Source organism: Nerophis lumbriciformis, linkage group LG35, assembly GCF_033978685.3.
Source record: "Nerophis lumbriciformis linkage group LG35, RoL_Nlum_v2.1, whole genome shotgun sequence".
Taxonomy (NCBI): Eukaryota; Metazoa; Chordata; class Actinopteri; order Syngnathiformes; family Syngnathidae; genus Nerophis; species Nerophis lumbriciformis.
In genome coordinates this window covers 3,841,841-3,856,527 of record NC_084582.2, presented here as the reverse complement: position 1 = coordinate 3,856,527, position 14,687 = coordinate 3,841,841, and the positions used below count along the sequence as shown (strand labels likewise).

Genomic DNA, 14,687 nt, shown 5'->3' with positions numbered 1-14,687 from the left:
GTTATGAACTCACAACCTACCGATCTCAGGGCGGACACTCTAACCACTAGGCCACTGAGTAGGTCCATGGATATGGAAAATTAGAGAATACTGTTTGGGGGTATCCATAATACGCCGATAGGGAGAAGTTTTTATGTACACGATTAGTCGGGTGTGTCTTGACCTCCGCGGCGGACGCTCCGCCGAACCCCTGAGGCCGACTCGCCAAACCCCTAGGGTTCGATCGAACCCAGGTTAAGAACAACTGATTTATTTATTTATTTGTGCTTCAAATTGAGCAGAGGAACTCAACAAACAAATGTGTAAAAAAATGCTATGAAATGTCCTTTTCGGACATGTTATGAGAAATTGGAAATATGCAGAGGTGGGTAGTAACGCGCTACATTTACTCCGTTACATCTACTTGAGTAACTTTTGGGATAAATTGTACTTCTAAGAGTAGTTTTATTGCAACATACTTTTACTTTTACTTGAGTATATTTATAGAGAAGAAACGCTACTTTTACTCCGCTACTTTTATCTACATTCAGCTCGCTACTCGCTACTATTTTTTATCGATCTGTTAATGCACGCTTTGTTTGTTTAGGTCTGTCAGACAGACCTTCATAGTGCCTGCGTTTCAACAAATACAGTCACTGGTGACGTTCACTCCGTTCCACCAATCAGATGCAGTCACTGGTGACGTTGGACCAATCAAACAGAGCCAGGCGGTCACATGACCTGACTTAAACAAGTTGAAAAACTTATTGGGGTGTTACCATTTAGTGGTCAATTGTACGGAATATGTACTGTACTGTGCAATCTACTAATAAAAGTTTCAATCAATCAATCAAAAGTGTGAAGGAAAAAAGACCCTTTTATTTCAACCGTACATCCCGTCAAAAGCCTAAAGACTGACTGCACAGTTCCTGTCTTCACAAAAAAAGTGCCGCTCCATCGCGCCTGCGCTTTCAAAACAAGAGTCTCCGAAAGCCAGCGCAAACAAGCTAGCAAGCTACGGAGTTTGCCGCCAATGTATTTCTTGTAAAGTGTATAAAAACGAATATGGAAGCTGGACAAATAAGATGCCAAAAATCAACCACTTTCATGTGGTATTAGACAGAAAGGAGAAAGTTTTTTCTCCTCCATTTGAAAACGTGGACGCTATCATCACTACTGTCTGATTCCAATCAATGCAAGTCATCAGAATCAGGTAATACACCAACTTATATTCTTGTCTTCATGAAAGAATGGAATCTATATGTGTTAAACATGCATGTATATTCATTAAAACACCTTTAACATGTAAACAAAAACGGCAAAATAAATAAATATAAATTATATACTGTATATATATATATATATATATATATATATACATATATATATATATATATATATATAAAAATGTGTGTGTATATATATATATATATATAAAAATGTGTGTGTATATATATATATATATATATATATATATATATATATATATATATATGATATGTGTGTGTATGTTACTCATCAGTTACTCAGTACTTGAGTAGTTTTTTCACAACATACTTTTTACTTTTACTCAAGTAAATATTTGGGTGACTACTCCTTACTTTTACTTGAGTAATAAATCTCTAAAGTAACAGTACTCTTACTTGAGTACAATTTCTGGCTACTCTACCCACCTCTGGAAATATGTGATTTTATACCTGTATGCATGTTCGACTTAAACTCATAAACCATAACATTTTTAAACAAGGGTGCAGTAAGGTTGGTATGTGTGCTGTATCTGTGCTGATAGGAATTAGCAGTGCAGACACAGTTTTTTTTGGAAACAGTTTTCCCCCTTGCATGCCCTTTTTTGATTGCATTCATTAAAAAAGGTAACACGAGTTTGGAAAACAAGCTTTGTATCAATTTGTATGCAAATACTGTACATCCGCTTGCCTCTGACAAAGGCGGGTGTTGATTTTAAACGTGACGAATGCATCATTCTAACGTTAGATTTTGGGCTCCTTCCGTACCTTTCTAGTTCAGTGAGCCGATCCTTACTCCAACGTTTAGGACTGCGGGGAGCAGGCAGGGCAGGTTCTTCTCGACTGCAGATGTGGAGACATAAGAGGAGGTAAGGGAGGTGTGGCATAAAAATAAGTCCGACAAGGTAAGGAAAGCAAACAGCAGATTGTTCTGATCCAGTGAGAGGAGGTAAGAAGAGGCGGGAAAGGTGACATTCCTTTCGAAAATAATGGTTCAAATGGAATGAAGAGAAAGTATGATGACAAAAAACTGCCAACTTGACTTAATTTACATCTATTGATGTAACCTATTTATACTCCGTTTCGATTTTTTATGCTATGCTTTATTATAAAATGATATCTTATGTTATAAAGCGCTGTCAGCAGATCAAATTTATAGTAAGTGTAAGTACCTGTACTCAGTCACTGTGGTGGTCCCATAGGAGCTCAGGGGGTCCTTCTCCTTGCTGCAAAAAGATGATAATGACAAGATGGAGAAGTGAGGAGTGAGGAAATGCATGAATGGCTTGAAGAGGGGATAATAGAGGCCCTGAATATAATAATAATCTATTTATTTATTTGTATATATTTATATATTTTATATATATATATTTGTATATTATTTATATATATTTATTTATTTATATATGCACCTTATTGCTTTTTTATCCTGCACTACCATGAGCTTATGTAACGAAATGTCGTTCTTATCTGTGCTGTAAAGTTCAAATTTGAATGACAATAAAAAGGAAGTCTAGTCTACCTGTACTCAGTTACTTTGGTGGTCCCATAGGAGCTCAGGGGGTCCTTCTCCTTGCTGCAAAAAGATGATAATGACAAGATGGAGAAGTGAGGAGTGAGGAAATGCATGAATGGCTTGAAGAGGGGATAATAGAGGCCCTGAATATAATAATAATCTATTTATTTATTTGTATATATTTATATATATTTATTTATTTTATATATATATATTTATATATTATTTATATATATATATATTTATTTATATATGCACCTTATTGCTTTTTTATCCTGCACTACCATGAGCTTATGTAACGAAATTTCGTTCTTATCTGTGCTGTAAAGTTCAAATTTGAATGACAATAAAAAGGAAGTCTAGTCTACCTGTACTCAGTTACTGTGGTGGTCCCATAGGAGCTCAGGGGGTCCTTCTCCTTGCTGCAAAAAGATGATAATGACAAGATGGAGAAGTGAGGAGTGAGGAAATGCATGGATGGCTTAAAGAGGGGATAATAGAGGCCCTGAATATAAAGTTATGTTATATCATGTGTTGTTATGTTATGTTATAAAAACTTGATTTGTTGGGTTATGTTGTGTTAATATGAAATGTAATATATAAGTATGTATATAAATATATACTGTAAGTTGCATCATGTTGAGTTACATATATTAAATGTTTTTTTTAAAGTACGTTATGTGCTTTTCTTCCTGTCACTCACAAACATAAGTGAACTATAGATAACTAACAGAAAAAAATAAATTAAATGTTGGAAATGTTAGCAAAGATCAGATGAGGAGTTATGATGCTAATTTCAAGATCATGGTGGTCAGTGAAGTACGTCATCAAACTGTCAAAAAGTTCAAACATAAGATATACATTTTGTAATAGTCCAGTTGTTACTGTACTCACACTACAAATACACGGTTTTAAAGATTAGTTTTGGCTTTGATTTTGGTTGAAAATGTGAAAGAGGTGTCGCCTTATATTCTGTAGCATCATTTTTTCACAGTTTTTTCATGAAAGACAGGCCAAACTTGACAAGATATGTTGTTAAGTCAAGTCCAGTGAGTTTAACCAATATATATATATACTGTATATATCTGCTATAAACTGTAAGAAATACTGTCTGTGATAGAAAGGTACTTATTATTTATTTGTAATGAATTTCACTGAAATGTATATATATATTTATCTATGTGTATGTGTGTGTATGTATATATATATATTTATATATGTGTATGTATGTATGTATATATATATATATATATATATATATATATGTATGTGTGGGAAAAAATCACAAGACTATTTCATCTCTACAGGCCTGTTTCATGAGGGGTTCCCTCAATCTCCTGATGATTGAGGGAACCCCTCATGAAACACAATACATATATTGCGCTCTACCACGGTATCGAGCACTATTTTTTTGGATAATCTTATTAAGATATATATATATATATATACATATATATATATATATATATATATATATATATATATATATATATATATATATATATAAAATTTATTTTCTCTTTTTCTTAGTTTATTTAATCGATGTATTTGTAGATATTACTTGTTTTTTTTTGTTTCTTTCTTTTTTTGGGGGGGCGGATGGTATGGGTGGGATATAAACAAAAATATTTTGACATTTAGGGCAGACAATAGATATATGATTTATGTGAATATGATGTAATGGATAGGAATTTCTGATGCTGGATGTCAATAAAAATAAAATGAAAAATAAAATGAAAAAAAAAAAGCCAATGGAAACAACAGAAAAAAACAGTATAAAAGTCCTTCATTTACTTATAGGAAGCCAATTTAGGCTAAACTCAACGTTTCTCAAGGAAATTGCAAAATTTGATTGTAAACCAAAAAATATCAAACATACAGACAATTATGCAAGGTAATTTTGTAATTATGTATTAAATTGTGTTTTATGATGAGCAGATCATACTGTTCAAGTATATGATTTATCTGGCCTGTGATCAGTGGTGCAATTGTCCACATTTTAAGGTGTATGCAAACACATCACAGGCAAAAAGAAAATCATTGTGAAATTATATAAGGGGATGATTAATAAAAATATTGACAGTGGGGAACTTATGTGATTAAACCTAACATGACTATAGTAATTGTAAGTACCTGTACTCAGTTACTGTGGTGGTCACATGGGAGCTCAGGGGGTCCTTCTCTTTGCTGCAAAAAGACAATAATGACAAGATGGAGAGGTAAGGCGCGAGGAAATGCATTAATGACTTAGGGCATTAATAAAAAGTTATGCTACATTATGTGATATTATAAAATTAATATAATTATGTTATGTTATGTATGAAAGTTATGTTGTGCTATGTGTGAAGTTTACTAGCTCCCCTGCTGTGCAGATATCGAAGACGCGCGCACAGCTGCTTGCTTAGCGGAGTCTAAAACATCCACATTGCACAAACTAATACAAGTGAAATAACTGAATTTTGCAACAAATTCCTACAATTTGTGTTTTAGATTGAACAATATGCTTTTTACCTGATACATGTCTTATATGGGTAGTTATAGCTATAGTATTGTTTTTAGTATTTACAAATGATTTTATTTGTCTTAAAGCACATACCAAGAGTGGCAAACATAAACCATGAAGCATTTGATACAATGTCAGTAAAGCTTTTTATTCTATTCTAATATAATCCTAGATTATGGCAGTCTGTATGTAATACATACAAAATTGTAAATTGTTCTTTGAGTGCAACAAGAAAAACCCAATGTGTTCAATGCCTTTGAACTTTTATGTTAATCTTCTAAAAGTGTTCTTTGAGTGCAATTAGAACCATTTAATGTATCATAAGATTTGTGTTAAAATTAAGCCAAAAATAAAAAAAATGTTCATGATCCCCTTTATTTTGAAAAGTATCAAAAAGTATCGAAAAATATTGAAATACATTTTAGTACCGGTACTGGTACCAAAATATTGGTATCGGGACAACCCTACTAGCTACTCGAACATAGTTGTACATGTCGGCTCCAATGACACTAGGATGAGACAGTAAGAGATTACAAAGAGGAACATAGCTCGGATTTGTAATCTTGCCAGAAAAATGTCTCGACATCGAGTACTTGTCTCAGGGCCCCTTGCCTGTGAGAGGCAATGATAAGAGATTTAACAGAATAGTCTCGCTCTACAGAGGCACTATAGAGAGCCTGCTGACCAACAGCATCTGTCTGGACTGGAGCCTTCAATGCCTCAGACTGGAAGTCTCTCCAGAGAGTGGTGAGGACGGCGGAAAAGATCATCAGGACTCCTCTTCCTCCTATCCAGGAGATCGCAAAAAGCCGCTGCCTGACCAGGGCTCAGAAAATCTGCAAAGACTCCTCCCACCCCCACCAAGGACTGTTTTCACTGCTGGACTCTAGAAAGAGGTTCCGCAGCCTCCGAAGCAGAACCTCCAGGTTCTGTAACAGCTTCTTCCCTCAGGCCGTAAGACTCTTGAACGCATCATAATTAAATTATCCCCTCAACTCCCCCCAAAATGGATTAACTCGCTGGAATAAAAAAGACAATATAACATACATCCATAAACGTGGACGCATGTGAAAAAGTGCAATATATTTATCTGTACAGTAATCTATTTATTTATTTGTATATATTTATATATATTTATTTATTTTATATATATATATATATATTTATTTATTTTATATATATATATATATATTTACATATTATTTATATATATTCATTTATTTATACATGCACCTTATTGCTTTTTTATCCTGCACTACCATGAGCTTATGTAACGAAATGTCGTTCTTATCTGTGCTGTAAAGTTCAAATTTGAATGACAATAAAAAGGAAGTCTAGTCTACCTGTACTCAGTTACTGTGGTGGTCCCATAGGAGCTCAGGGGGTCCTTCTCCTTGCTGCAAAAAGATGATAATGACAAGATGGAGAAGTGAGGAGTGAGGAAATGCATGAATGGCTTGAAGAGGGGATAATAGAGGCCCTGAATATAAAGTTATGTTATATCATGTGTTGTTATGTTATGTTATAAAAACTTGATTTGTTGGGTTATGTTATGTTAATATGAAATGCAATATATAAGTATGTATATAAATATATACTGTAAGTTGCATCATGTTGAGTTACATATATTAAATGTTTTTTTAAAGTACGTTATGTGCTTTTCTTCCTGTCACTCACAAACATAAGTGAACTATAGATAACTTACAGAAAAAAATTAATTAAATGTTGGAAATGTTAGCAAAGATCAGATGAGGAGTTATGATGCTAATTTCAAGATCATGGTGATCAGTGAAGTACGTCATCAAACTGTCAAAAAGTTCAAACATAAGATATACATTTTGTAATAGTCCAGTTGTTACTGTACTCACACTACAAATACACGGTTTTAAAGATTAGTTTTGGCTTTGATTTTGGTTGAAAATGTGAAAGAGGTGTCGCCTTATATTCTGTAGCACCATTCAACTCAATACTGTTTTTTCATGAAAGACAGGCCAAACTTGACAAGATATGTTGTTAAGTCAAGTCCAGTGAGTTTAACCAATATATATATACTGTATATATCTGCTATAAACTGTAAGAAATACTGTCTGTGATAGAAAGGTACTTATTATTTATTTGTAATGAATTTCACTGAAATGTATATATATATATTTATCCATGTGTATGTGTGTGTATGTATATATATATTTATATATATTTATATATGTGTATGTATGTATGTATATATATATATATATATATATATATATATATATATATATATATATGTATGTGTGGGAAAAAATCACAAGACTATTTCATCTCTACAGGCCTGTTTCATGAGGGGTTCCCTCAATCTCCTGATGATTGAGGGAACCCCTCATGAAACACAATACATATATTGCGCTCTACCACGGTATCGAGCACTATTTTTTGGGATAATCTTATTAAGACATATATATATATAAAATTTATTTTCTCTTTTTCTTAGTTTATTTAATTGATGTATTTGTAGATATTACTTGGTTTTTTTTGTTTCTTTCTTTTTTTGGGGGGGTGGATGGTATGGGTGGGATATAAACAAAAATATTTTGACATTTAGGGCAGACAATAGATATATGATTTATGTGAATATGATGTAATGGATAGGAATTTCTGATGCTGGATGTCAATAAAAATAAAATGAAAAAAAAAAAAAAAAAAAAAAAAGCCAATGGAAACAACAGAAAAAAACAGTATAAAAGTCCTTCATTTACTTATAGGAAGCCAATTTAGGCTAAACTCAACGTTTCTCAAGGAAATTGCAAAATTTGATTGTAAACCAAAAAATATCAAACATACAGACAATTATGCAAGGTAATTGTGTAATTATGTATTAAATTGTGTTTTATGATGAGCAGATCATACTGTTCAAGTATATGATTTATCCGGCCTGTGATCAGTGGTGCAATTGTCCACATTTTAAGGTGTATGCAAACACATCACAGGCAAAAAAAAAAATCATTGTGAAATTATATAAGGGGATGATTAATAAAAATATTGACAGTGGGGAACTTACGTGATTAAACCTAACATGACTATAGTAATTGTAAGTACCTGTACTCAGTTACTGTGGTGGTCACATGGGAGCTCAGGGGGTCCTTCTCTTTGCTGCAAAAAGACAATAATGACAAGATGGAGAGGTAAGGCGCGAGGAAATGCATTAATGACTTAGGGCATTAATAAAAAGTTATGTTACATTATGTGATATTATAAAATTAATAATATTATGTTATGTCATGTATGAAAGTTATGTTGTGCTATGTGTGAAGTTTACTAGCTCCCCTGCTGTGCAGATATCAAAGACGCACGCACAGCTGCTTGCTTAGCGATATCTAAAACATCCACGTTGCGCAAACTAATACAAGTGAAATAACTGAATTTTGCAACAAATTCCTACAATTTGTGTTTGGATTTAACAATATGCATTTTACCTGATACATGTCTTATATGGGTAGTTTTAGCTATAGTATTGTTTTTAGTATTTACAAATGATTTTATTTGTCTTAAAGCACATACCAAGAGTGGCAAACATAAACCATGAAGCATTTGATACAATGTCAGTAAAGCTTTTTATTCTATTCTAATATAATCCTAGATTATGGCAGTCTGTATGTAATACATACAAAATTGTAAGTTGTTCTTTGAGTGCAACAAGAAAAACCCAATGTGTTCAATGCCTTTTAACTTTATGTTAATCTTCTAAAAGTGTTCTTTGAGTGCAATTAGAACCATTTAATGTATCATAAGATTTGTGTTAAAATTAAGCCAAAAATAAAAAATGTTCATGATCCCCTTTATTTTGAAAAGTATCAAAAAGTATCGAAAAATATTGAAATACATTTTAGTACCGGTATTGGTACCAAAATATTGGTATCGGGACAACCCTACTAGCTACTCGAACATAGTTGTACATGTCGGCTCCAATGACACTAGGATGAGACAGTAAGAGATTACAAAGAGGAACATAGATCAAATTTGTAATCTTGCCAGAAAAATGGCTCGACATCGAGTACTTGTCTCAGGGCCCCCTGTCTGTGAGAGGCAATGATAAGAGATGTAACAGAATAGTCTCGCTTAACAGGTGGCTGACTAGTTTTTGTAGAGAACAGGCACCAATGTTTATTGATAATTGGCCCTCCTTCTGGGGCAAACCAGGCTTGCTGAGGATGAATGGCCTTCACCCTAACCAGGAAGCCATCCCTCTTACCAGAAACATAGATTACTGTTCGAGTCGCACTTGACGAACTGCACTGGACACAGGCAATTAGAGCGTCTGTTAGACGGGGTGAGGAGTCCGTTAAGAAAGAACTAACCAGCTCCAACCCTCCAGGTGAGAGGCATGATTTCTGATCTAGAATCACATTTGACGAGCAAGAAAACAAGGCTCATAAGTTGATAATGTCAACGTTGGCAAACAAGCTCGTGATCACCGCGCCGCTATAAATAGTTTGTCTGCGTTCACGCTTACAATAACAATATCACTAATACTTGGTTCAAGTCACGAAATGTAAATGGATTATTGTTGACACTTATTGGATGTTTTTTTATTGGGTTTTGTGGACGGAATAGAGGATCTCCCATTGGCCCCGCTGTAAGCAGACTTCTATTTACGAGTTAGAATGCATTAAAAAAAATGTCATGTCTTTTATAATGATAGTGAATGATAGGCAAAATTCCAAAAAAGTGCAGTTCCCCTTAAAGGTTGTATTAGTTACGTATAAAATACTAAGCGGTCTAGATCCATCCTATCTTGCTGACTGTATTGTAACATATGCCACGACCAGAAATCTGAGTTCCAAAAAGTCTTATTAGTGATTACCAAAGCCCAAAATAAGTGAGGGCTCTAGAGCGTTTTTCTATTTGGGCTCCAGTCCTAAGGAGCCCAAATGCTTCTTTAGTAGACGCGTTTAAGTCCAATACTAAAAGTTAATTTAGATACTCTAGCCTTTGAATAGATCTCTTTTTAGACCCGTTGACCTGCCGCTTCTCATCTTCTCTATCATGTCAAAGAGGTACATGCTAACTTAATAGTAGTAGTACTGCCAGCTCGCTTTTTTAACAGTTAATTAGATTTGGGACACCTTCTGTACCTTTCTAGTTCAGTGAGCAGATCCTGACTTAAACGTCCCGGACTGGGGGGAACAGGCAGTGCAGGTTCTTCTCGACTGCAGGGGTGGAGAGATAAGAGGAGGTATGGGAGGTGTGACATAAAAATAACTCTCACAAGATAAGGAAAGCAAAGATTGTCCTGATCCAGGAAGAAAGAGGAAGTAAGAGCTAGCAGGAAAGGTGACATTCCAAAAGGGAATAATGGTTCGAATGGAATGAAGTGAAAGTGTGATGACAACTTGACTTAATTTACATCTGTTTATGTATCCTATGTCCGATGTTATACTCAGTTTTGATTTGTTATGCTATACTTTATTATACAATGCTATCTTATGTTATAAAGTGCTCCCACCAGATCAAACTGACTATTTAAAGTAAGTGTAAGTACCTGTACTCAGTTACTGTGGTGGTCACATGGGAGCTCAAGGGGTCCTTCTCCTTGCTGCAAAAATACGACAATGACAAAATGGTGAGGTAAGGAGCGAGAAAATGCATGAATTGCTTAAAGAGGGGAGAAAAGAGGGCCCAAATAAATAATTATGTCATATCATGATGTTATGTTGTAATAAAAGCTTGATTTGTTGGGTTATGTCATGTTACGTACCGTATGAAAAAGTTATGTTGTGCTATGCTACGCTATATTATGTTATGTAGAAAAAGTATTTTTATTTTTTTTAATGTATGTACCGTATTTTTCGAAGTATAAGTCGCTCCGGAGTATAAGTCGCTCCGGAGTATAAGTCGCACCGGCCGAAAATGCATAATAAAGAAGGAAAAAAACATATATAAGTCGCACTGGAGTATAAGTCGCATTTTTTGGGGAAATTTATTTGATAAAAGCCAACACCAAGAATAGACATTTGAAAGGCAATTTAAAATAAATAGAGAAAAGAGGGCCCAAATAAATAATTATGTCATATCGTGATGTTATGTTGTTATAAAAGCTTGATTTGTTGGGTTATGTCATGTTACGTACCGTATGAAAAAGTTATGTTGTGCTATGCTACGCTATATTATGTTATGTAGAAAAAGTATTTTTATTTTTTTTAATGTATGTACCGTATTTTTCGAAGTATAAGTCGCTCCGGAGTATAAGTCGCACCGGCCGAAAATGAATAATAAAGAAGGAAAAAAACATATATAAGTCGCATTTTTTGGGGAAATGTATTTGATAAAAGCCAACACCAAGAATAGACATTTGAAAGGCAATTTAAAATAAATAGAGAAAAGAGGGCCCAAATAAATAATTATGTCATATCGTGATGTTATGTTGTAATAGAAGCTTGATTTGTTGGGTTATGTCATGTTATGTACCGTATGAAAAAGTTATGTTGTACTATGCTATGCTATATTATGCTATGTAGAAAAAGTTTTTTTTTCTTTTTTAAATGTATGTACCGTATTTTTCGAAGTATAAGTCGCTCCGGAGTATAAGTCGCACCGGCCGAAAATGCATAATAAAGAAGGAAAAAAACATATATAAGTCGCACTGGAGTATAAGTCGCATTTTTTGGGGAAATTTATTTGATAAAAGCCAACACCAAGAATAGACATTTGAAAGGCAATTTAAAATAAATAGAGAAAAGAGGGCCCAAATAAATAATTATGTCATATCGTGATGTTATGTTGTTATAAAAGCTTGATTTGTTGGGTTATGTCATGTTACGTACCGTATGAAAAAGTTATGTTGTGCTATGCTACGCTATATTATGTTATGTGAAAAAAGTATTTTTATTTTTTTTAATGTATGTACCGTATTTTCCGGAGTATAAGTCGCTCCGGAGTATAAGTCGCACCGGCCGAAAATGCATAATAAAGAAGGAAAAAAACATATATAAGTCGCATTTTTTGGGGAAATGTATTTGATAAAAGCCAACACCAAGAATAGACATTTGAAAGGCAATTTAAAATAAATAAAGAATAGTGAACAACAGGCTGAATAAGTGTACGTTATATGAGGCATAAATAACCAACTGGTATGTTAACGTAACATATTATGGTAAGAGTCATTCAAATAACTATAACATATAGAACATGCTATACGTTTACCAAACAATCTGTCACTCCTAATCGCTAAATCCCATGAAATCTTATACGTCTAGTCTCTTACGTGAATGAGCTAAATAATATTATTTGATATTTTACGCTAATGTGTTAATAATTTCACACATAAGTCGCTCCTGAGTATAAGTCGCACCCCCGGCCAAACTATGAAAAAAACTGCGACTTATAGTCCGAAAAATACGGTAGTACTGCTAGCTCTCTTTTTACGTGTCATTTACATTTGAGGATCCTTCTGTACCTTTCTAGTTCAGTGAGCCAATCCTGACTCAAACGTCCCGGACTGGGTGCAGGATCTTCTCGACTGTAGAGGAGGAGAGATAAGATGAGGTAAGAGAGGTGACATAAAAATAACTCTCACAGGGTAAAGAAAGCAAACATCAGATTGTTCTGATCCAGGAAGTGAGAGGAAGCTGGAAACTCCAAATGTGACTTTATACCACAGGTACATTTAAATGTTATTTTAAAAAGCAATAGGGTTACTTAGAAGATTCATTGTTTTTGTCCAACGAGGAAGCTAGAAGTGGTTATCATTTCAAATGGTTACATGCTAACTTAATAGTAGTAGTACTACAAGCTCTCTTTTTATGTGTCATTTAGATTTGGGGATACTTCTGTACCTTTCTATTTCAGTGAGCAAATCCTGCTGCCATTTTTTAGGACTGGGGGGAACAGGCAGTGTACGATCTTCTCGACTGCAGAGGAGGAGAGATAAGATGAGGTAAGAGAGGTGACATAAAAATAACTCTCACAAGGTAAAGAAAGCAAACATCAGATTGTTCTGATCCAGGAAGTGAGACAAAGTGAGTGGAAGCCGGAAACTCCAAATGTGACTTTATACCACAGGTAGATTCAAATTGTATTTTAAAAAGCAATAGGGTTACTAAGGAGCAATGTTGGGACTAACGCATTACCAGAAGCCAGAAGTCGAGTTTCTTAACATGGAGACATTCTCAATACTTTTCTTTTGTCGAGCACAAAGAAAATAACATTTTAAATAAATGTAAGTTGTGTCTTGGATCACAGATCCTATCTACTTAAAGTTAAAGTGCCATTATGTTGCAGCTATTTAAAATAGTTTTGTCAATTTGTTCTGGCCTGAAATAAATTGGCCCTTTGAAACATATCTTTGTCTTTGTGTGGTGTATGTAGACCACATTGCTTTCTGAGTTCAGTGATGCAAATGCATGTCAAGTTGATCAACAGATTGTATTATTCTCCAGTGCAATAACAGTACTGAAATGGAGGCTAAAAGGGCATTAATGAGAGCCTTAAAAAAAAGGGTAAAAAAAGAAGTAACTAAATAGTTACTTTTCACAGTAACGCATTACTTTTTGGTGTAAGTAACTGAGTTAGTAACTGAGTTACTTTTGAAATAAAGTAACTAGTAACTGTAACTAGTTACTGGTTTTCAGTAACTAACCCAACACTGCTAAGGAGATTAATTGTTTTTGTCCAACGAGGAAGCTACAAGTGGTTATCATGTCAAATGGTTACATGTTAACTTAATAGTAGTAGTACTACTGGCTCTCTTTTTTAATTGTCAGTTAGATTTGGGGATCCTTCTGTACCTTTCTATTTCAGTGAGCAAATCCTGACTCAAACGTCCCGGACTGGGGCGAACAGGCAGTGCAGGATCTTCTCGACTGCAGAGGAGGAGAGATAAGATGAGGTAAGGGAGGTGACATAAAAATAACTCTCACAAGGTAAAGAGAGCAAACATCAGATTGTTCTGATCCAGATAGTTAGAGGAAGTAAGAGGAAGCTGTAAACTCCAAATGTGACTTCATACCACAGGTACATTCAGATTTTTTTTAAAAAAGCAATAGGGTTACTTAGGAGATTAATTGTTTTTGTCCAACGAGGAAGCTACAAGTGGTGATCATGTCAAATGGTTACATGCTAACTTAATAGTAGTAGTACTGCTGGCTCTTTTTATGTGTCAGAGTTGGGGATCCTTCTGTACCTTTCTATTTCAGTGAGCAGATCCTGACTCAAGCGTCCCGGACTGGGGGGAACAGGCAGTGCAGGATCTTCTCGACTGCAGAGGTGGAGAGATAAGATGAGGTAAGCGAGGTGTGACATAAAAATAACTCTCACAAGGTAAAGAAAGCAAACATCAGATTGTTTTGATCCAGGAAGTCAAAGGAAGCTGTAAAACTCCAAATGTGACTTCATACCACAGGTACATTCACATTTTTTTTTGAAAAAGCAACAGGGTTACTTAGGAGATTAATTGCTTTCGTCCAACAAG

The 14,687-nt window shown here is 34.5% G+C and overlaps 1 protein-coding gene across 45 annotated transcripts in view; it reads right to left on the bottom strand.

The window, feature by feature from the left end:
- znf185 (zinc finger protein 185 with LIM domain) overlaps positions 1-14,687 on the bottom strand; it is a 155,263-nt gene that overhangs the window by 48,156 nt on the left and 92,420 nt on the right. For 22 of the 45 annotated variants that reach the window (XM_072912274.1, XM_072912273.1, XM_072912275.1 and 19 more), the window contains 13 exons: positions 14,400-14,474; positions 14,005-14,079; positions 13,054-13,128; positions 12,675-12,737; positions 10,761-10,814; positions 10,354-10,428; positions 8,318-8,371; positions 6,586-6,639; positions 4,873-4,926; positions 3,108-3,161; positions 2,746-2,799; positions 2,396-2,449; positions 1,992-2,066 (listed from right to left, as the gene is read on the bottom strand). In XM_072912274.1, coding sequence (XP_072768375.1) covers positions 1,992-2,066; positions 2,396-2,449; positions 2,746-2,799; positions 3,108-3,161; positions 4,873-4,926; positions 6,586-6,639; positions 8,318-8,371; positions 10,354-10,428; positions 10,761-10,814; positions 12,675-12,737; positions 13,054-13,128; positions 14,005-14,079; positions 14,400-14,474 — 816 coding nt within the window. The remainder of the gene's footprint in view (positions 1-1,991; positions 2,067-2,395; positions 2,450-2,745; positions 2,800-3,107; positions 3,162-4,872; positions 4,927-6,585; positions 6,640-8,317; positions 8,372-10,353; positions 10,429-10,760; positions 10,815-12,674; positions 12,738-13,053; positions 13,129-14,004; positions 14,080-14,399; positions 14,475-14,687) is intronic. The other 23 variants (XM_072912300.1, XM_072912308.1, XM_072912316.1 and 20 more) reach the window with 17 other exon arrangements.